This window comes from Muntiacus reevesi, chromosome 3 (assembly GCF_963930625.1).
Source record: "Muntiacus reevesi chromosome 3, mMunRee1.1, whole genome shotgun sequence".
Classification (NCBI taxonomy): domain Eukaryota; kingdom Metazoa; phylum Chordata; class Mammalia; order Artiodactyla; family Cervidae; genus Muntiacus; species Muntiacus reevesi.
The window spans coordinates 88,741,962-88,764,967 of record NC_089251.1 but is presented as its reverse complement, the minus strand read 5'-3'; the positions used below and the strand labels follow the sequence as shown (position 1 = coordinate 88,764,967).

The window sequence follows — 23,006 nt, the reverse complement described above, 5'->3', positions numbered from 1 at the left end:
CCTGTCCCTCCTGTGACCTCCAACCCACAGGGCCAGGCCGACCCATGTGTGACACTGGCCTGGTATCACACTGACGGCCAGCCTGGCTCTTGAATTGATCAAAAATATGTTCTCAAACCCTGCTGCCTTCCTGGTCTTAGAAATCTCCCCACAGGGCCTAAAAAGTGCTGAATATGATCATGAAAATGAAACCTGCATTTCCTCTGCATGCCTTTGCCTTGCTAAGCTCCCTTGAGAAGGGCCAAGCACCCTCCTGGGGCTTCCAGGAGACTCTGCGAGGCGCAGGGACACCGTGATTCTGACCACGTTGAAGACCCGCACAGCTCTGCCATCACTAACCTTCAGGGAAATCACCCGGCCTCCTGGAGCCTCGATTTCCCTCTGTAATAATGACAAGTATAACAGCAACGCCTAACGATTAAAAAAGAGCCTTTATATAAACACTCAGCACAGGACCAGACACTTGGCTAAGCTCTCGGTAAACATCAGCTGTTGTGGATTTGCTATTATTATCCTCAGCCTGATGCTGGAGGCCCCCTCCCAGTCGGGCCCCCCTGCTCCCCTCTCACTGGGCTGCACAAGCTGTGTGACTCAGTCCCACCTGTAAAGCCTTAGCCCGCTGCCCTCCGTGACTGAACAGCGGAAGGCCCTCCATTCCTCTCCTCTCTAAAGCCAACCCTGGCCTCCCACTCAGCCTGTGTGGCCCTCCTCCAAGAAGCCTTCCAGGACTACCTGGAGTCCAACACTGCTCCTCCCTCACCCACAGATCCACCATTCATACTTGTCAGAAGCTGCCTTTTCCCCACAAAATGACTGTGTTGGAGTAGCTTAGTGTGAACTAATTCCAGACCCTGCTCCTGTGCAAGTGGGGGCTGCTGAGGTCCAGACTGGACAACATGGACCCAAGACGCCCTGGGCCCCACACTTGCAGCCCCACCTTGGGAGGGCACAGTGAAAGCACCCCCGTCCTCCCCACACGTACCAAGCTCCGCACTCACGGCCAGCAGAGCCACAGAGAGACTGTGGCAGTTGGGGTTTTTCCAAGCTTTCTAAGATTTCAAACTTCCCAGATATTTTGCAGCCTGAGACCCTGGTCGGCCTTCCCCGGATCTCAGAATCTTCCCTCCTCCTCTCTTCCCTCTGCCACCCCAGGGAAAGACAGCCGGGCCCCAGACACCACCCAGTTCCCAAACAAAGGTTCCACTGTCAGCAGGTCACAAAACAGCAAGTCCATGCCTGATCCTTGGGTCTGGACCTCAGCAAATGGCACCAAGAGCAGGAACCCACTCCTGCTGGCACCATCAGACCCAGCAGGGGCCGCTGGACCCCCACCATCACATTTAAGGCTCAGCAGTGTGTGCCCCCACTCCTGTGTCTCCCAGGCCACCCCACCCCACAGTCAACAGGGCCATCAATCTGCAAGCTCGGCTGGCTCTGCCCACTCTCCACACCCCGACCACCAGCACACAAAAGGCCAGGAGCTCAGTACAAGAGGAAGGACCCACCATCTGCCAAAGAGCCTGCTTTACCACCGCAAAACTTCGAACTCCGGTCCTGCTACTCTGCCTGCCCAGAAACCCTCCCCACTACAAACTGACACATGAAATGACATCAGAAGACACTGCCAGAGGACAGTGGGCAGTCAGTGTGGACCGTTATCACTGTTCTGACTTCTAAATCACAGCTCTCACCTCGAGTCCCACCTCTTGCACGAAGCCTTCCTGGAGCGCTCCCACCAGTGGCTGCTCTGCTTGCCCGTCTCCCGCAGTGGGTGGGGAGAGAGGGCCGTGCCAGGCGCCTCAGAGCTGCAGCAGAACCCAGAGAGCTTTCTCTTCCCTGCTCCCTGGGGCACAGGCTGTCCTGGGAAACACACTCACATCTGTCTCTAGCCCATCTTCCTTCCCTGCCAATTCACCCCCAGCTGAGTTCCTGATGCTGCAGTCAAGCCTCTCCCCTCCTCCTCTGGGCCAGGCCCATGAGTGACAGGTCTTCACTAGACACCAGCTCCCCAGAGTCCAGATTCTGAAATCGGCATCTGCCACGACCCTACCCAGACAAACCCACAGGTCACAGAGCCCCCCTCACCGCCTCACCTGTTCCTCCCCATCGTCTCATGGTCTTTGACCACCACAAGAAGCTCGGAGCCCTGGTCCAGGGGGACCCCCTTGAGGTCCCACTCGAATCCCTGGAAGGAGAAAAGATGTCTTAACCTGTGGGCCCCAAGAAGAAAAGAGACTGTGTCTGGTTCCCCCAGGCACTGAGGGGGCATCTGAGACCACTGCTGGGGGAGGGAGGGATGCACAAGCAAAAGAATGAGTACATGAATGCCAGGGTCCCAGAGCTTCAGAAGTGACAGCGAGAGCCGAAGGCAGCAGCAGAGGCCAGACCCCCATGACCCTCTCCTCCCAACTCAGTTCTACCAGTCACCAGGGGCACAGCTGGGGGAAATGCCAGGTGACTCTGCAGGGCCCTCAGGGACCAAGAGCAATGTGCTCATGGAGCAGTCAGGCCCCTGGAGGCAGCATGGATCCACATAGGTCTCCGGTAATCCCAGGATCCTTCTCAGAGCAAAGGCATCCCATGCACCTCGACCCTTCCCACACAAAGCAGCCAGGGCCTCCAAAGATGACCAGGGAGCCGTATAAAGAAAGCTGGCTGACTAGGTCTCAAACAAGAGCAAGTTATACAGCCAATTGGAGTCAATTCTTTTGCCAATTAGAGAATGATGAATCTCTGAGCAGATAACACTGACCAACAAGAACCTAAATTGGTGAGCAAGTAAATGAGCATCTCCCAACACAGATTTATTCACTAAAATTGTTAAAGGCTATTGCAAAATGCCTTAAGTAAATCATTTGCACAGATAAGTTACTGCAAACAGGCAATTACATTCTGTGGTTTAAATTACCATAGGAATTGGTAAACATTGTCAGTTTTTTTAAAACAATGTATTCAATGTAACCCAAAGAAAAAATAGAAAAGAAAGCAAGCTGGTTGAGGAGGGGGGCAGAGGCCAGCAGGAGGCAGAGGAGGAGCCAAGGAGGGCCGTGGGGAGGAGGAGGCTTTGGGCAAAGACAACAGCCTATGTAAGGGAGGCAGGAGAGCCTAACACACCCTCCATTCGGCTGGCCTGGCCAGAAAGGAGCAGACAGTACACTCCTCACTCCTCTCCACGCTGCAGCCTCATCACAGGGAAGACCCAGGCCAGGCCACCACCTCTCCTCCCAGACTCCTGCTGCCCGGAGGATTCCTTGGCGAGCCGGACCAGAGCCCCTCCTGTGGATGACACCACCACTGAAAAAGCCGCCGAGCCCCCTGACTGGTCCCGCAGAGGACATACCTCATTCCACACAGGGTTCACGTTGTTCTTGATGACTTTGGTTCTCTTCTTCACACCTATGAGAGACACAGAGGGAGAGTGAAGAGACACACCCCACTCTGCACCTTCCCCAAGTGAGGGCCAGTTCCCAGACATGCATGAAGCCAGCCCCCCAGAGGAAACCTTACAAAACCCACAGGTCCCTGAGCATGCCCCTGGTCTGCAGTGAAAGCCCCATGCCAATCACACACGTCTCTCAGCCCTGGGATGGAGAAACAGCAGCCCCATCTGAAGGATCATTTAAAGGAAAATACCCAACCTAACTCTTCTTTTTCTCGATATTTTATTTTTATTTATTTATTTTGCTGCTCTGGGTCTTAGTTGCAGTACACGGGATCTTTAGCTGTGGCTGGGCACCCTTAGCTTTGGCATGTGAGGTCTAGTTCCCTGACCAGGGATCCAACCCAGGCCCCTTGCATTAGGAGGTCAGGGTCTCAGCCACTGGACCACCAAGGAAGTACCAACCTGACTCTTCTTTTTTTATTTTTTATTTTGTATCCGAGAATAGCTGATGAACAATGTTGTGATAATTTCAGATAAACAGCAGAGGGACTCAGTCATACATCTACATTCTTCCCCAAACTCAGCCTGACTCTTCTTAATGGGTTTGTTATTGATACTCCTGACTTTCTAAATAAAGTCTTGAAATTGTCAAGTTTCTGATTCTAAGAATGAATGATCTTCATAGAAAATATTCCATTTTTCTTTAAAAACATCTGTCTCCACATAAAGTATGATTCCATTTATGTGAACTGTTCAGAATAGGGAAATTCACAGAGACAGAAAATAGGTTAGTAGTTTCCAGGGGCCTAAGGGGAGATGGGAATGGTGAATGAATCCTTGATGGAGATTTCTTCTCCGGGTGATGAAATGTTCTGAAATTAGATAATGATGACGATTGTACAACACAATGAATGTATTAAAGATCATTTACACTGTACATTTTTAAATTATTAAAATGGTGTCTTTTAGGGTTTGTGAATTTTACCTCAATCTAAAAAAAAAAAAAAACAATCCTCCTCTCTCTCACCTTGAAGGCATCGATCTGAAACAGGCTGTTCTACCTCCCCTTGAGGGCTGGGCTGAGGGAACACAGCAGGGCTTTGGAAGAGACTGGAACTCACACTGCTGAGTGCCCCAGGCAGGAGCCTGCCGAGCTTTTCCTCTGGCGTTTGGGCCTGAGGGGTGGATGAGAGGAACAGAAGGGGCCAAACGAGCCTGGCTTTTCCAAGTAAGCATCAGGACAGGAATGATTCTGTGCTTAGTGGGTGATTTAAAGTGCTCAGCTAGACACAGCCTTCTATTTGGATTGGATATGAAAGATCACGGATTCAACCCCATCTGTGCAAGACCCTTCAGTGAGAAGCCTGCGGCCCCACCCCGACTGCTCGGCATTCAGTGTCCTACCTGGGCTGGCCCTTCGGGCCTCGGGGAACATCCCCCGGGCCCCCTGAGTCCTCCTCTGAAGCCAAGCACTGTCGGTTTCCTGCCTGGAGGTCTAGCTCCCATGGCCCAGTTCAGGGCAGGAAGAGAAGAGGGGAGCAGAGGGGGTCACGGACACAAGCAAGGTCTGGGGAAGGATTGGGAGGAAGGAGACAATGGCGTCCCAGGTGGCTCAGTGGTAAAGAATCCGCCTGCCAGTGCACGAGACCTGGGTTCCATCCCTGGGTCGAGAAGACCCCCTGGAGAAGGAAATGGCAACCCACTCCAGTACTCTTGCCTGAGAAATCCCATGGACAGAGGAGCCTGGCAGGCTACAGTCCATGGGGTCACAGAGTCAGACACGACTGACAGCACGCATGCATACAACAACAGAGAAAGGAGTCAAGGAAAATCAAAGAGAAAGAAACGTCCAATGGAGGATTGGCAGACTTAAGACAAAGATTCAGGCCCCACAAAGTCCCCTCAGAGGTACTGATAAATCTCGCCCAGTGGGAGAGGGTGTACCCCACCCCCTCCAACCACCTGCTGAAAATCACTGTTGAGGGAACAGCACGTGGACTTTGGGATGACACAGATCATCATAGAACACTTATTTTCTCAGAGAGCCTAGGGCAGCAGTTCTTAAGCTTTTGGTCACACAATGTCATGCTTAAAAATCAAGGACCCTAAGGAGATTAAGTAAAACTAAGGTAACTTGTATCTATCGACTTTTATTGTATTTGAGGTTAAAACTGAGGCACTTTAAAATATTGATTTGGTAATTAATTTTACATTAACAAAAATAAGCCCAGTACATGTTAACATAGTGACATATTTTTATGAAAAATAACAATAACTTCCAAAACAAAGGAAAAAGGAAAATGACACTGTTTACTTTTTGCAAAACTCTTTAATGCCTAGCTGGATTATCATATCTTTGTCTACATTCAGTCCATTGAGATGTCTTGTTTTAGTTGACATCCATGAAGAAAATCCAACCAGACATACAGATGGAAAAGGAGGTGCATTTTAATAAGCTTTCAGATAACTGGATATTATTCTCTCATACTACACCAAAACTTGATAAGTAGTGTTTCTGAAACTTAAGGGTTAGCTGCAGTGTGAAATTTGAAAGTAGAGTGATAAACATTTCACACTGTTACATTAACATCTATTGTCCTGTCTTGCATTTTGAATAACTCTTTTACCCATGCAGGACTCTGTAACATCTTGTGTTGGTCATTTGGGAAGTAATCTCATCAGAAAAATTATTAAATACTGGGAAATGAAAGACAGAAGTTTTCTAAAATTCCAATTTTTGTTTGAAAGCTCAACTTTTATGATGGGCTACAAATGATAAATGTCAGTTTAAAGTAGCAGGCTTGCTCACTCATTTTCAAGAAAATAACTATCAAATGCTGAAGTCTGAATAATCATAGCTTGTCAGTCATTCTTTCAAGTAAAAACAATATTCCATTTTTTAAATTTTAAAACAAAAGGCTAGTTCAACATGCCACTTGAGCAGTCGCACAAGTGCTTTTTCTTGCAACAATTGTCATTTCTCCAGGTGCTGCAAAATGCTCTGGACATACTTCCCATCTCAACACAGAAAATATTACAAAAACAGGTACTCCAGGATCAAGATTAATAAAATCAATGATTGCACAGCTTTATCAGGGACATTTTTCAATAAAACTGGCTTTTCTTTTTCAAACTGTGAGTACTGGCTTTTTTTTTTCCCCTTCAAATTACATGTTGCTGTTCAGTCACTCGGTAATGTCCAACTCCTTGAGACCCCATGGTCTGCAGTACACCAGGCTTTCCTGTCTGTTACCAACTTCTGGAGCTTGCTCAAACTCATGTGAGTTAGTGATGCCATTCAACCATCTCACCCTCTGTCTTCTCCTGCTGCCTTCAATCTTTCCCAGCATCAGCATCTTTTTTAAGGAGTCAGTTCTTCACATCAGATGGCCAAAGTATTAGAGTTTCAGCTTCAGCATCAGTCCTTCCAATGAATATTCAGGATCGATTTCCTTTAGGAAATCTCCTTGCAGTCCAGGGGACTCTCAAGAGTCTTCTCCAACATCACAGTTCAAAAGCATCAATTCTTTGACATTCAGCCTTCTTTATGGTTCAACTCTCACATCCATACATGACTACTGGAAAAACCATAGGTTTGACTAGACTGACCTTTGGTGAAAAATACAACTAGTACAACTTGGTGCCAAAGCCCTGTTAGTATTAAGGCACCATCAGTTTCACTTTCCATTGCTGTTGCACCAGTGGTACAAATATCACAGTGAAAAACTGCAAACAGCATCTTAGTGTTATTGTAGAAATACGTTTAACCTTGCTGACCTGCTCCAAGTTCTGGGGATTCCCCTATGGGTCCATGTACCATAGTAGAAGAACCTCTCAGGAAATTCATTGAACATCTGTTTCCTCACCTATAAGGTTGCCATGCCCTTTTGCAGGGGGATCTTCCTGACCCAGGGATCGAATCCACGTCTCTTACATCTCCTGCATTGGCAGGCAGGTTCTTTACCACTAGCACCACCCACTTAGCATAAGGTCATAATAATATCTCTCTACAGTGTTGTCATGAAAATTAAACAAGATAGGATGAGTGAGGTGCCTGGCACACAGCACGCTCATTAAGTGTGAGTTCGCTTCCCCTCCCCTCCCCTCTGAGCCTCAGTCTGTTGCATCTAGTGAACTCCTACTGATCCTTCAACGCCCAGCTCAGCTGTTTCTGCTCTGATATGCCTCCCCAGACTCCCCCAGACAGAGACGGTTGCAATCTGTGAAAACATGTATTGAACAGCAGGACAACGCTGCACTTCTATGTCTGTCTCCCAGCCAGAGTGCGAGCTTCAGAGGGCAGACACCATGCCTTACTCATGGCAGGAACCCTAGAATATAGCAAGTGAGAGTTGCTCAGTTGGGCCTGATTCTTTGCAACCCCATGAACTATACAGTCCATGGAATTCTCCCAGCCAGGATACTGGAGTGGGTAGCTGTTCCCTTCTTCAGGGATCTTCCCAACCCAGGAATCGAATCCAGATCTCCCGCACTGCAATCAGATTATTATAGCAAGGTGCCCAGTAATTGAGTGTGAAATGAATGGGTCCTTTTGTTTCCCAAGTCGGGTAAAAGTTCACTTCCTCACTAGAGGGCAGAGCCACTCTTCTCAGGGAATGTAAGAGACTACATTCACAGTCTGGCTATATGTCAGCAGAGGGACTGAAAGGAGGCACAGTGGAGGGGGAGAGGTCCTCAGGGGGCCCAGTGATCTTATGAAAGGTGTCCCAGGCCTGCTCTGACTGAATCGCTCTGAATCCCCTTGTGGGTCATGTTGGTGTGGCCCCAGCTGGGGTTAAACACATGGCTTTGGAGTCATTCAAACAGCAGGCACTACTAAGTGACCTAAAGTAAAACTTCTCACCTCTCAAAAGCCTTAGCTCCCTTGGCAGTAAAATGATCATAAAAAAAGAATCTCTACTTCATTGGTTTTGAGGGGATATGAGATGCTATCTAAGTTCACTTCCTCTCCCCTATCAACTTTCCATGGAAAGTAACATGGAAAATTCCAGCTGCAGCCTCTCCTGAATTGTCCACTTGGAAATACATCCTGGTGCTTCTGGCTAGCAGCAAGTAAGCAGTACCCACGTGCCAAGCCCTACAAAAAATGTCTTTTAGACATTTTCTACTTTCTGCCCTCCCTGAAGATGAGAACAAAGGCACTCAATATGATTACACTAAGTCCCAGTGAAAAGGACCAACTCTGGGACTGTCTGGATGATGTGAAGGGAGGGGCCACTGATAGGCTCTACAGCCCTAAAGAAGAGACAGAAAGAAACGAAACTTTAATCGGGCATGATCACATGACTTACAGACACCAAGGAAAAGGAAAGCAGGCTGCGAATTAGGAAATACTTTCTTCCTCATCATGGATTTTGGCCTTTCCTGTCCTTGATCATCAGTTTTGGCCTTGAGAGATGTGACTTTATGTGTATAAATAAACAGACTCAATAGTTAAAGATAGATGAAAAAAAAAAAAGATAGATGAGCACTCACAGCTCCTGCCAGGGGTGTGGAGAGGAGATTGCAGAATTGGGGGCAGGCAGGCATCCATGAGGATCATGCTGGAACCCTGGGGTGTCCCTCCAGACTGAATGACTCAGTGAAGAGGAGTGAACCTGCCATGGGAGGACTCTTCTGTGCCCCATGGAAATTCTTCACTTGATTTCCCCTGCCTACCCACCCCACCTCAACCCTACATTCCTACCAGAGTCACCCATGGCTGTAGGGTAATGTTTTTCAAACTGCTCATTGGGACCCATTAGCAGCCCATGACATCAACTGAGTGAGTTGACCAATTTGTCTTTTTAATGACAGGCTAGACTAGAGAAGAAAATGTCAGAGCACATCTTTCATGTGAAAGTACTATTACTCAAAACTTTTGGTTATATTTTCACATATATACTTATGTGTGTACTCTATCTTGATGTAAAATACATTTCTTGTTGTAGGTAACAGTCCCAAAAGTTTGAAAATGATGACTTAAAGGAAGATTGTCAGAGGAGAACTGGAGGACAAAGAAATCTTGGCCCTTGAAGGTTGAGAGGCAAGGTATGTAACAGAGAAAGATATAGTAGATTGTCCTAGCCCCCCACTGAAGCCAATTCTGATTAATGGGCGTGGGAGGGGATATGGGAAGGAGGCTAAGAAACACAGAGCAAACTGAAGGTAAGAGGACAGCCCATCCTGCCCAGCCAGCGCCTGGGGCCACCCGGCTGAGCAGTCTCCATAGGGGAGAGGAGCCTCACACATCTGACACCTGAGCACGGACACGGCCACGGCCTCACACGAGGAACCACATTCCACCTGGTGAGGTCTACCTGTCAGCAGCCAGTGGCTGTCCCTGCTGCCGTCTGGGCCTCACGGCTCGTTCTCCTTTTCAAGCCCATCTTGTGGGAACAGGGTTTCTCGGATGGCTCAGTTGGGAAAGAATTTGCCTGCAATGCCGGAGATGAGGGTTTGATCCCTGGGTCTGGAAGATCCCCTGGAGGAGGAAATGGCTACCTGCTCCAGTATTCTTGCCTGGGAAATCCCATGGAGAGAGGAGCCTGGTGGGCTACAGTCCACAGGGCCACAAAGAGTCAGACATGATCAAGCTACTGAACACAGGGCACTGGTGGGGACAAGCCCCTTTCAATGGTCCAGGACACTTGTGAACTGCCCCCACTGCCAAGGCCTGAACACACATGGATGGGGGTTACTATGTGGAAGGAAGCACCCCAATCTCTGGCAGAATGAGTGGGCAGTCTGCCCATAGCAGTGGTGGGACAAACTCCCTTCCCCTACACAATGATAAGGTTGAGGTACATTTCTGAAGCAGACAAAATGCTTGTCTTTGTAACACTGATTCAGTGGAATCTTCGGAGCTGGTGGGATCACAGAGAAGATAAATGCCAAAGCAAGGGGTCTTCACTGAGGGTGCACATCACAGTCTGTAACCTGCTCCCACGTTTCTAACATCTGTCCAAAGAGGGCTTACACAAAGGCTGAGGAATACTGGTCCACTTCCCATCGCATCTCAAAGGCACCAAGGCCCAGACGTCCATTGACAAATGCACAGATAAACAGAATGTGAGCTGTACACACAATGGAATATCATTCAGCCTTAAAAAGGAAGGAAATTCTGACACAGGCTGCCACATGGACGAACCCTGGAGCCATCACGCTAAGTGAAATATACCAGTTACCAGGGATTTGGGGAGGAGGAAGTGGGGAGTTATTATTTAACAGATACAGATTTTAGTCGGGGAAGATGAAAGGGTTCTGGACACAGATGGTGGTGATGCCTGCACAACAGGATGAATGTAATTGATACCACTGAACTATACGCTTAATGATGGTCAGGCTGGTAAACTGTATAATGTGTATTCTAACACAACTCTGAGTTAAGTCCAGGTGGGAGATGGTGAGGACACAGCAGCAGGCCAGGGGTCTACTGACCAGCAAGTGGGTGGGGAAGGGGGCTGGGGCAAGAGCAGAGCCCATCTCAGATTCTGACACGGATACACTCAGGGTGGCTGGAGGGGCCGTTCACCAAGAGATGGAGCAGACGGAAGAGGAGATGGGACGGCTGGGACTCACAGAGAGGGAGAGACGGGCTGTTTCTGCCCACGAGTCAGGTAACGGAGCCACTACAGCAATGCAGGGCGCCTTTAGATCCTGCAGGCAGCCTCATGCAGCCTCTCGTTTGCTCCACAAACATATTTTTAAATATTTGGGGGAAGCGGGGCCTGCTCTGGGTGTTGCCCTGCTGTGAGCAGACTTTCTTTAGTTGCAGCAAGTGAGGGCTACTCTTCGCTGCAGTGCCTGGGCTTCTCACTGCCGTCATTCCTCTTGTTGCAGAGCACAGGCTCCAGGCACTCGGGCTCGCTAGTTGTGGCACACAGGCTTGGTTGCTCTGTGGCATGTGGGATCTTCCTGGACCAGGGATCAAACCCTTGTCTCCTTTATTAACAGGCAGATTCTTGTCTACTATACCACCAGGGAAATCCAGTCCACAAATAGTTATTGAGTACTTGTTCTGTCCTGGGCACTCTCTCGACACCTCATTAGAATACCCATTAGATAAGCAAAGCGATAAGAATTCAAAGTTACCAGCAGAAACCGAAACATGGTGGAAATTGAATGGAGAAAAGGTAGCATTGGCTTCTGCTGAAAGAAGGTCTGCTTTACTTCTCAGCACAGATACCCTCTAACAAAAAGGGTCAGCAGACTCAGACAATTCTGATACTTGCCTGCCATCTGTTCCCTAACTCAAGCCTGCCCTGAGACTGGGCAGCAGTCACTCCCTGCCTTCCCTACGAGAGCGCTACTCTTCTCATCTCAAGAACTCCCATCCCAATCTCCACCTTTCTAAATCTTAACTGAAAATATACTTTCCAGAAAACAAGTAGCCAGGAAAGAGTGGTGGCAAGTGGATACACGGGCTATAATGGAATGCTGAGAAGAGACGTCTTTAAACTCAAAAGGCCAAATAGAACTTTGAAAGATAGTTCTATTTGAAACTATCAAAGATATTTGAAGATATTTGAAACACCAATGACAAAAACCATAATGTCCTTAACATGTAAAGAGTACTCATAACTAATTAAGAAAAAGACAAACATCTCTTCCCTCCCGAACTGGGCAAATTAAAAAGCAGTTCAGGGACTTCTCTAGTGGTTCAGTGGTGAAGAATCCACCTGTCAATGCAGGGGACAAGGGTTTAATCCCTGGTCCAGGAAAATCCTACATGCTGCAGAGTAACTAAGTCTGCATGCCACAGCTACTGAGGCGTAGCTCTACTGACCACGAGCTGCAACTATTTAAGCCCATGCATCACTGAGCCTGTGCTCTGCAACAAAAGAAGCCACTGCAATGAGAAGCCTATGCACAGCAACTAGAGAGTAGCTCCTGCTTCCCACAACTAGAGAAAGTCCACGAGCAGCAAAGAAGACTCAGCACAGTCAAAAATAAATAAATAAATAATTTTTTTAAATTAAAAAAAGCAATTCATTAAGAAATAAATACAAATAGGCAATAATATTGAAACATCACAAATACTACTTGAACCTAAGAAATTGTTAAAATTTTTCATGATTACACTTTGTGTTAGCAGAATTATGAAGAAAACAAGCCCCTAAACTCAGCTAATGGGAAGATAAAGTTGATACAGATCATCAGGAGAGCAATTTGGAAAACATAGCAAAGTCTTAAATATGTCTATAACCTCTGACACAGCAACACCACTTCCAGTACTTACCTAAAGAAAATTATTAAATATTTGGGCAAAGATTTAGTTGCCAGGATACTTCTTGCAGAGATACTATGACTTAAGCATTGGATAGAAATATTAAAAATTGATACAACCTAAACATTCCTCAATAGGGGGTTGATTAACTGAATTATGGTGCACCCATACAATAAAATAAAAATGAAAAGTGTGTAGAATATTTACTGACATACAAAAATCTCCCTGGCTTATTATTGAGTGAAAATGTAAATAAGCAAACATTTGAAAAAGATATCTGAATAAAATTATTAAAAAAAAAAAAAGAAAGAAAAAGATATCTGGATGGGATTACCTCTAGAGAGGAAGGCAAGGGATCTGGGGACTTTTGGTGGATGGGTGGGATGAGTAAGCTTCAATTCCTTGACCTGGGCAATACACATGAGTATTCCCTTTATAATTTACCCATTAAAGCAGGGTTCCTCAACCTTGGCCCTCGATAACTCCTTGTTATGAGTATTGTGGGGCCATCTTGAGCACTCTAGGATGTTTAGCAGCATCCCTGGCCTCCAACATAGTAGGTCCCAAAAGCACCTCATCTCTCACTCACTGGTGACAACCCAGCATGTCTCCAGACATTGCCACATGCCCCTGAGGAACAAACTGCCCCCAACTGAAAACCACTGCATCGAAGTGTACATGTGTATATTATGCACTTTATTAGATGTTAAGCTTCACACTAACATTGCTTTTTTAAAAAAGAGGAAAAAGAATCTTGGTGGAAATATGTCAAATTGTTAACAAGTTAGTTCGAAGCATCAGAATGGGGGGGGAGGGGAGCTACTTTTTACTGTTGCCTCATGAAAGCAAAAGTATTAGTCATTTAGTCGTGCCCAACTCTTTGTGACCCCATGGACTGTAGCCCACTAGGCTGCTCTGTCCATGGGATTCTCCAGGTAAAAATAATGGAGTGGGTTGCCATTCCCTTCTCCAAGGGGTCTTTCCGACTCAGGGATTGAACACGGGTCTTCTGCATTCCAGGCAGACTCTTTACTGTCTGAGCCGCCAGGGAAGCCCCGTTCCTTTCTGTAATATATCCTTTTTTTTACACTGACTACATACTAAGTTCATCTAAAGAAAATGAGCTATTGTCAATGCTTTAAAGTTACTTTTACTATTCAAAAATCCAGATTCAGAGAGTCCAGTGGTCCTGCAGCCCACCTTCCCTATACAGGTAAGTCATGTGGGTCCACCTACATGGACCTACATGGTTCTATAAGATTCCCCAGAAGATAGAAAAGAGGGGAGGGAGAAAGGAGAGGGAGTAACTGGTAAGACAGAGGGAGGAAGAGAGGACCTGGTGGGAGGAAGCAGAAGGAAGGGGCAGACATGATTTGGGTTCTGGCTGGTGAGCCTGGGGGAAGCAGGGTGGAAAGTTACCAAGTGGGGGCACAGGAGATTCGACACTCAAGGAAATAAGATGTCTGAGCTCTAAGGGAACAGTGATCTGGTTTTGTTCTTGAATATATCCCCAGACCCCCAACCATCACCCAACATGTAGTAGATACTCAATAAATATTTGTTCAGTAACAAAATGAGTGAATGAAAGGATATAAATCACGACTGTAGAGGGTGAAAAAGAGAGAGGGCAGAAGAGAGATACAGATCATTAATGCTGTAGGAAATGAAGCTGTTCATTCTCGAAGCTGGTCGGTGAACTATCTCTACCACAGCTCAGGGACTTGTAGTAGTTAGTCATGCTAACTAATTCATTAATACAAGAACAAAGGGATGGTAGGTATTCATTAAAAGCCTCTATCCTAAAGACCCGAGAGACGGAACCCAAAAAAGCACCCTCAGAGTCCAACTTCCCAGAGCTCATAGTCTATTTTGGGAAGCAGGTCCTGAAATTACATCCGAGCCTGAAATGCCAGGAACAACTGTGAGACAAGAGGGCCTGACCAGGCGCCTGCACCTCGGGCTCCAGATGGGAGTCCAGCACACAGGGTGGCGGCCTCTCTGCAGGCAGGCCAGCCCCCTCTGTGCTGTGACAGGCTCCAACAAGGCTTCTCACCCCCCAGTTACGCTTCCTGAACATTTGGAGACTTTTTAGAAATACCTGTATCTGGGCCCCCCCTCCCAGAAACTCAGCTTCAAGACAGGAGGAACAAGGAGTCTGGCTGTGGTCTTTTAAAAAGCTCCCCCATGCAATTCTGATGTGCAGCCAGGACTAAGTACCCCAGGCTAAAGGATCTGTAAATTCTGGGTCTGATTGCAACAGCCTCTTTCCCTAAGCATCTGTTCAGCCCCAAACTCCAGCATAAATATCCCCATAGGGTGGGGAAAGTCACATTAATTTCATCTTTCACCACATCTCACATCAATTTCTCTTGAGATGTGGTTCCAAAATGACCTGCCTCAGGTGTAGAAGTGCTAATTCTTAGGTCATTTCCATCTGCTGCATCAGAACTTCTATGGAGGGGACCCAGGAATCTGTCAAGCACACTCTCCAGAAGACTCTGAGGCACAGTAAAACATAAGGACCACTACCCTAGACTGCTGAGACCCCTAGGCAAATCTGGAAGATGGTGAGAAACTGGGCCAGAAGGGGCACACACTAGAGAATACCACCTGTCTGCTAGCACTGGGAGTCCTAAAGTCGCTACCCTGATCCTAACTATGGAGCAAAGGGCTGAGCACAGGTCAGCTGGGGTGTGTGCACCAGCAGACCTAAGAAGGTGCTGTGCATCCAGCGAGGAGAGGCTGTCACAGTCAAGGGACTCCTGGGTGCCTTCCTGGAGAAGGTGGCATTGTAGCTGGGCTTTGAAAGATGAATAGACTTTGAACAGTTAGAGATGGTACATCTCACTATATTTCAGTTTTGCTAGGAGCTTATCAGTGGGAATAAATAGTAAGGCATTATAAAGGGTGGGGAATGCAGAGCTGGGGAGGGGACAACAGGTGCACGTGCTCAGTTGGGCTGGTTCAACTGCAAAGAGGGACCTCAACAGATTTGGACTCAAGGGCACTGCCCACTCAAGTGCTCCCTGCCATGATTGGGACACAGCATTTAATTAACTTCCCCAGCTTCTCATTTCCGTGCCTGCAGAACAGGGAAATTGGTAGCTACCACACGACTGTTGGAGAAGCAGGGAAAGAAAGCGGTGAACAGATGCAGAAAAGATCCAAAGCATCTAGGAGACTCACGGCTGATAAAGGGCCCTGGGCTCCCGGTCCTTGGGAAGTCTTTCCCAGCCAGTTGGCCCCATAATTTCACACAAGAATGGCTTAGTCAGAATCTGAGCCTAAGGGACAGCTAGGGACCTCGTCTTGACACTGCATTTCATAGTAGGCACCCAGGAATGGCACCAATTAATGGAAGAAGAAAGCTTTTCTAAATTGTTTCAACTCACACTTTTCAAAAAAGGAATAAAATGTAAACTGTCCCATAACAAAGAAGAAAAGCTACAGTTAGCTCTCACTTTGCCAAACTGTGTCCTTCATCTATGGTTATCAATATTTTGGGGTGCTGGGGGAGGAGATGGATATCGTGGGTCAGAACTAAAGAGGCCCCGTGGTGACCCCACCTTTTCCAAGCCTCCTGAAAATACCAGCCATTTATCCCTCTACGTTTGACAATCTTTTGTGCTGCGCAAATTTTTAATTCCACAAAACCACAGGATATTTGTACTTCCACAAGACCACAGGATATGGTAAGAGGAAAACCCTCTCCCATTTCCTTAATTATCTTTCTTTGCAGAACTGGGGTCCTGACTCACAGCCATTGTTCCTTCTCTTAATTTTGACAGATCCTTCCTCTTCCCTTTCCCCTCCTGAGACACCTCCTCCCACGGGAATGTCCGCCTTTAAGTGAGGGTGTCTGGTGAGAAGTGGGAGGGTGTGAGTCCTTTGGAGTGTTTTACCTAAACGTAGACTCTCTTTTGACTAAGTACCCACAGACAGGCCTTTAGGCTCTTGGCATTTTAAAAGACTTCCTAAAACACTCAAAATTCCTTGTATCAAGGCCATATCCGCCCTATTCTATCCCTTTTCCTCCCAACTGAGATGAATTCAAGGCGGCCAGTGTTGAAGAAAGATGGACGAATGAATGAATGAAACCAAGACACAACTCTCGCGGTCTCCACGCCCAATATTTAAGCAATCCTATTCTCTCTCTGCATTCATCCTCCAACCCACCCTCATCCCCGCCTGCTAAGGGCTCGCACGGTATTACCCCCGGGTATCGGTCTTAGAAGTGCAACTATCGACATATCACGGCGCTTTCGGTTTCCAAAATTTCTGAGCACCACGGCATTTTTCTTGCTCGGCTGCATCCTCCTCACCCCCTCTGAAGAAGACAGGACCGAAATTTCTCTGAGATTTCTGTCCTTGCTGACAGGGGAGGAAACTTTGGCCGGGTTAGTGCGGGAGCGGGGTTGGCCGACCCCAAGGTGTGCGCGCTGGCTGGTGGCGCCGGCGAGCGGGCGCGGTGGCCACGGGGCTCTCACCTCGGAAAGTCAGGCTGGCGACCGGGTCGCTGCGCCGGTCCTTCTTCAGACTGGGGAGGTTGCTGGCCCTCACCAGCTGGCAGCTCAGCATGGTTCGGCCGGCCCCCGCCGAGCAAGCGCCCGGCTCCGCAGCAGCCGCGCCAAAGAGGAGCGAGCTGTCGCCTCCGCTGCGCCTCCGCGGACAAGTCCCGACGCCTGGGAGAGGCCGCGGAGAGGACACCGGACACCCGCTGGGTGGACCCTCCCCTCCGGCCCCGATGCGGATCCGCCCTGCCGGCGGGGGGCGGGACCGGCCAGCGCTCAGACGGGCGCTGGCGGGGGCGCTGGTCCCCTCCGCCGGTCCCCGCCCCCGCCAGGAATGGAAGCGACGTTGACGCCGGGCGCACCGCTTGGCTGAGCAGCTGGGAAGCGGCAGCCAGTACCATCCCGGCTCCCGGAGCGGCCAGTGCGCCTGGGCCCGGAGCGCACCAGGGCCGACTTCGCGTCCGCTGCTCTCCTGCCGCTGCGCGCAAGGCGGCGCGCCAACGGCGCGAGGCAACTGAGTGCGAAGGCGCGAGGTGGAGGAAACCCGGCTGCAGGGACCAGAATGTGTCCGCGGCAAACTGCACGCGCTGGGAGCGCTAAAGGAGGAGAGGGTCGAACGGCCGGGGGCCTACCTTCTGGCCCCCGCGCGGCTCGCCTTGGCCCACCCTCGGTGCTCCTGGAGACCCGAGAGACTCCGACACCTCTGAGGCTTCTCAGATCAGTGATCTGGGGGCACTCATCTCCGGAGGCGGAGGTCTGTGTCCTGTTCTCTTGGAGCTGCTCTGCAACATCCCAACAGCAATCTCTAGGTCCTCTGCCCCCGCCGTGGGAGTACTCCTTTTAGCGTGAGCCTCGAGCGGTGACAGCCTTTAGCAGGCGTTCCCGTGTTAAGTCTGATTCCTTTCCAGCTGACGGCCACAGGTGGCGAGCTTCCCACCTCTATACCTGCACCGAGAGCCCGACAGGCGCTGCTCTTCCTCCCACCTCCCAGGTGCTCACTAGCTTCCTCACTCGGCCTCCGTTCGGTGACCAGTTATCACCATTCTGCTGCACAAAATCCCAACTCTCTTCCCCTTGTCTTGCTTTGAGGCTCCAGCATTTTCAGGTGACTGCCACCTGGTGAAATTCAGCTTCACCTCCTCCACCTCTGTCCCTTAAGTGCTAACTGGTGTTGGAGAATAACACAGCTACCCTGCCAGCCTCACCTGCTTTGTCCCACCTCAGACTCAGGGGGATCCTAACTGCCAACAAGCAACGACCCTACATCACCTCGGTCTCTTCAATCACACTCTCTCCTAGACAACTATTTCATATTTTTTCGCTCCCCAAATTTACAGCACCCCATCACCACCCTCACTCTCAGGCTGCTTTTTGTATGCAAAGGAGAGAACATCCCCAGGCTCCCAGCCTCCTAAATTCCACCAGCTTCTGTGACCAAACCTTTTGCTTTCCTGCTGTTAATAAATGAATCATTTGTACTCCAAAGCCCGGCTGGGAGCTTGGGCACTAGATTCTACCCCCTCACCCACTCAGTGACAAGTCTAAGGCTGTCCTCTCCCCAATCTTAAAGGCTGTGCCTCCTCCACTTGACTTGTACCCTCTTCCTCCGCATTCTTCCGCTCTCCCTGAGTGACCCCTCTCACTCTTATATGCGATGGCCATTTACTTCCTCTCCAACATCCAAAGTTCCTTTCTCTCAACAGAACCCAACTATTTGAGTACTACTTCCAGCCCTAGCTCCAGATCCTGACCTAACTAAGCCCATCACCTGGCAATAGCTATTGGTTCAGCGATGGGCATATATGTCCCAAGTTGTTCTCCCGGAGGGATAACTTGTTCTTCGTGACTGGACAAGCCCAACTCCCTCTCCCACTTTGTGAGAATAAGGAAGTGTGTAGATCCAGTTGTCAGCCAGCTCTAAGATATAGCAGACACCAAGGATGGCAGACCAGAGAAAAATAAAATGGAGTCTGCCTGTGTCCAGGATGATTGGAGCTGTCCATTCTATGTGCCCAGAGCCCACCATGTCTCTGGATCATACTGGGGCCTGATACTAATGGGGCTTCCTCCCGAGAGGACTTGTATTGGGAATGAAGATCACTTTAAGATTGTTTATTATTAAAGTCATTTTGAGATAGGATTTCACTTACAGCCTAAATCATCCTTGCTGACTTTGGTACCATCTGTGTGCCCACAGCATCCAAGTGCCTCCACACAGGAGCCTGGTGATCTTAAATATAATCAGTCACACACCCTAACACACACTCTGTAAAATCCCTCCAAGGCCTCCCATGCTCTTGGAATAAAGCCCAACTCCCTTTCCCCTGCATACAAGAGAAGACCACTCAGCCCCTCACTCTCTCAGCTCCAGTGACTTCTGTTTCCGGAATATTTTGAGCTCCATCCAAACTCAGAGCTCTCCTGTCACCTCCACCTGCAGCTGCCTTCCCCCTTCTTTTAAAGGGCCACCCCCCCTCATCCTTCAGGCCTCATTGCTTCCATGAGAAACCTCTGACCTCCTGATCTAGGTTGGGTCTTCTGGCAAACCACTGCACAATAGCACTTTTCCTTCTTAGCTCTCATCCCAGCTGTAAGCAATACCTATTTGTTTAATTGCTGGTTTGATGTCTAGCTAGATGGTGAAGTTAGTTGGTCGATGAGGGGAGAGACCACGTTTGTCTCAGGCAGCCAGGTGTTCCCAGTGCAAGCAACGGCTGGCCTGGGGTTGGTGTGGTGGACATTGTACTTGGCTGTGTCCCTTCCACCCTAAGATATGGTTAGGCAGGCAGGTCTCAAAGAGGATACTACTGCCCCCTAGGGGGAATTTTGGATATGATGACTAAGGATATTTTTTTCCATCACAATGATTCCTGGCTTTGCTGTTTTCCGCAGCGCACCACATCCTGCCCCCCAGACCTTCTCTTGTGGGTCAGAGGCAGCATAGGAAATCTGTGGAATGTTTACAAACACTTGGCTTATGTCCAAGGAACAGGGTCTTCACACACTTGCTCTGTACACCAGAAAAACAGCAGCTGGTGGCATGAGCCCTGGACACTTCCTGAGGCTTCTTTTCCCATCCCAACTTCCAATTTCACTTCTCCCTGATTGGATGGTTGACTGATCCCTTGGAGACATCATCCTGGAGCCAAATCCTCAAAGGGGCTTCCTCCCGAGGGGACTTGCATCAAGAATGCAGCTCTTGGAGACAGTGTGCTGAGATCTCCGCTTGTCCCCCTCAAAGTTGTTCTCCCCTCCTTCCACAGAAATGTTCCAAGGACTCCGACCTGGACACATGTGCACACACCCACATAGATAGAATACATTTCCCAGAATTCCCTCACAGCTAGATGTGGCCAGGAATCCAAGGGATGATCTATGCGACCTATGAGATAGCAAAGTGTTATTCTCTCAGTTCTGTTCCACTCTTTGCAAGCCCATGGACTGGGTTACTCTGTGCAAACCCTGCCAGGCTCCTCTGTCCATGGAATTCTCTAGACAAGAATACTGGAGTGGGTTGCTATTCCCTTCTCCAGGGATCTTCCTGACCCAGGGATCTTACTGGGTCTTCTGCATTGCAAGTTGATTTTTTTTTTAAGAGAAACATTGTGTTTAATGGTAGAAGTTAGCACACTCCAGCACTGAGCATGGCCTGGAGTCAAAGCAGCCAATGTGGGTAGGTGACCTCCATGGAGCCTCACGTGGTGAAGAGGATGAGGAGGGTGACCATCAGACAGAAAAGCCCCACAGCCTCAGACAGGACAAAGCCCAGAATGGTGCTGGAGAAGAGCTGCTGCTTCAGAGATGGGTTCCTTGCATAGCCAAGGATCAAGCTACCAAACACTGTTCCAGTGCCGGCCCCTGAACCAGCCATACCAACTGTGGCAGCCCCAGGGCCAATAAACTTGGCCGCTGTGTCCGTGGCCCAGGAGACAACACTGGTCTGGAATTCCCGCCAAGCCACCTGGAGTAAGACATTGCTATAGGAAGGCTGTTCAGATGGGCTCTTTGGCCTACTCTGGAAGGAGGCAGACACAGGCCTGGTCAGACCCCTGGTACAAGAGCAGATCAGAGCAGGAGGAATGAGTAGTGCTCCCATGGTCTACATTTTTTTCAGTCTGTATTCCCACTGTCCTGCTGCCCCTGCTTAGACCACAGCAATCACCTAGCTGAAGATGACTGACTCACATCCTGGCTTTAGATTTAAGCAAAGGCAGATTCTTTACCATCTGAGCCACCAAGGAAGCCTCAATGAACAGGAAGGCTAATGCTGTCCTGCCCAGGTTGCAGTGGAAACATATCCCAAATCATCATATCCAAAATACCCGCTGGGGGCAGTACTATGCTCCTTGAGAACCACTGGTTTAGCCTCATCGTGGTATGGAAGGGACACTGGAGAGCCAAGCACACCAACCGTGTTGTCAAAGGGACAGGAAGGTATAGCAGAGAAACAGGACAGAAGGATCCGGGAGCCTGGGCAGCCCAGAGGGTCAGAACGTTACCAGGCAGGGCTGCCTACACAGCAACCATTACGAGAGAGTGACCATCATGCATGCCCCCACCATCAGTTAAGGTTCGCTAACCAACAGCCAAATCTGCATCCTACCTAAGGGCCCAGGTAAGGGCAGCTCCTCGGCACCCTAGACAACTCCAGCCCACTGCAAAGGCAACAGGGCCTGCTTAGGAGTCACCATCGGGGAGCAAGTGGGTAAAGGTATTCTTGACCTGCAGTGGCTTGAAGCAGGATCTCAGTTCTCAGCCAGAGACTGAAGTCAGGCCACAGTAACTAATGAGAGCTCTGAGTGCTGGCCGCTAGACCACTGGCCACCGAAACGACCCTGGCCCACATGGCTTTGTGGAAAATGAATTTCCACAAAGAAATAAAGTAGTGAAACAAGGGTTTACAAGGAGGGAAAAGAGTCCACGTGGACACACACAGGCAGGCTGAGAGAGAGCCACACGCTCATGGGAGTTTAAGCTGCTTTTGTGGGGCATTTCTTCTGGTCATCTTGCTTTGCCTTGTTCTGATCCGTACTTGGTTTATCTCAGGGGTCCTCCGTGTATGTATGCATCTCTTAGCCAAGATGGATTCTAGCCAAGAGGCCTACAGATAGGTTGACATCACTTACTATGGGGTGGAGGCCCCTCCCTTTTTGACCTCCAAGGAGCTTTTCTGCACATGTCTAACTGGGAAGGTGTCCTTGATTTTAAGAATGAGGAATATGTGGCCTTTGATCTTGTATCTGGTCATGCTTTGCTTCTCCTCCCTCTCGCTGTTTTGGCGTATCTGTCCACAGCAGACAAAACCTAGCTGTTCAGCCTGGGGCCTATCTCCTGCCTGAAGGGGACCTGTTTTGAAGCTGAGTTTGCATAGCAAGCCCAGTTTTTACTTAAAATTTCATGTTAACCACAATGACATTTCAGAGTTAAAAGAGGTAAGAGGGGAGGGGACTAAAGCTCACCCCTGCCTTCCCAATGGTGTAGTCACAGATAGGTGCTGCCTGATCATCTCAGGTGAGAGGAGACTGGCTACCTGTTCCCTGAAGAGTCCAAGACCAAGGTCTCCAGGATTAAACACAATGCCATCAGATGCTGCCACTGGTGTCTTCTGGGACACACCCAGCACAGAGACCTGTTGTCTTTGATCAACACAACGTTTTATGACAAAATTGTACTTTAAACATTATGAGATCTGGATTTATAGCATCCATTGAAAAATCAGAAAACCTGGCACATGAGCCCTAATTTTCTGCCTAACACTGATTATCTGGCTCCTCTGGCTGGAAGTGTGCATCTCATCTTGCCCTACACACCTCTCACCCAAATATGCATGTGCTTCTCCCTCTGGCCTTAGTTATACCACCTGCCACGCTCCCCTGGGGATGTG

General features: G+C 49.0%; 1 protein-coding gene and 1 pseudogene across 23 annotated transcripts in view; both read right to left on the bottom strand.

Annotated features, from left to right (window-relative positions):
- DYSF (dysferlin) overlaps positions 1-23,006 on the bottom strand; it is a 218,481-nt gene that overhangs the window by 189,782 nt on the left and 5,693 nt on the right. For 14 of the 23 annotated variants that reach the window (XM_065929505.1, XM_065929509.1, XM_065929507.1 and 11 more), the window contains exons 1-3: positions 17,099-17,283; positions 3,341-3,396; positions 2,094-2,185 (exon numbers count right to left, since the gene is read on the bottom strand). In XM_065929505.1, coding sequence (XP_065785577.1) covers positions 2,094-2,185; positions 3,341-3,396; positions 17,099-17,189 — 239 coding nt within the window. In that variant the 5' untranslated portion in view covers positions 17,190-17,283. Of the gene's footprint in view, positions 1-2,093; positions 2,186-3,340; positions 3,397-17,098; positions 17,284-23,006 lie in introns of those variants that run through there. The other 9 variants (XM_065929506.1, XM_065929513.1, XM_065929517.1 and 6 more) reach the window with 1 other exon arrangement.
- Positions 17,399-21,227, bottom strand: LOC136162800 (ATP synthase F(0) complex subunit C1, mitochondrial pseudogene; annotated as a pseudogene).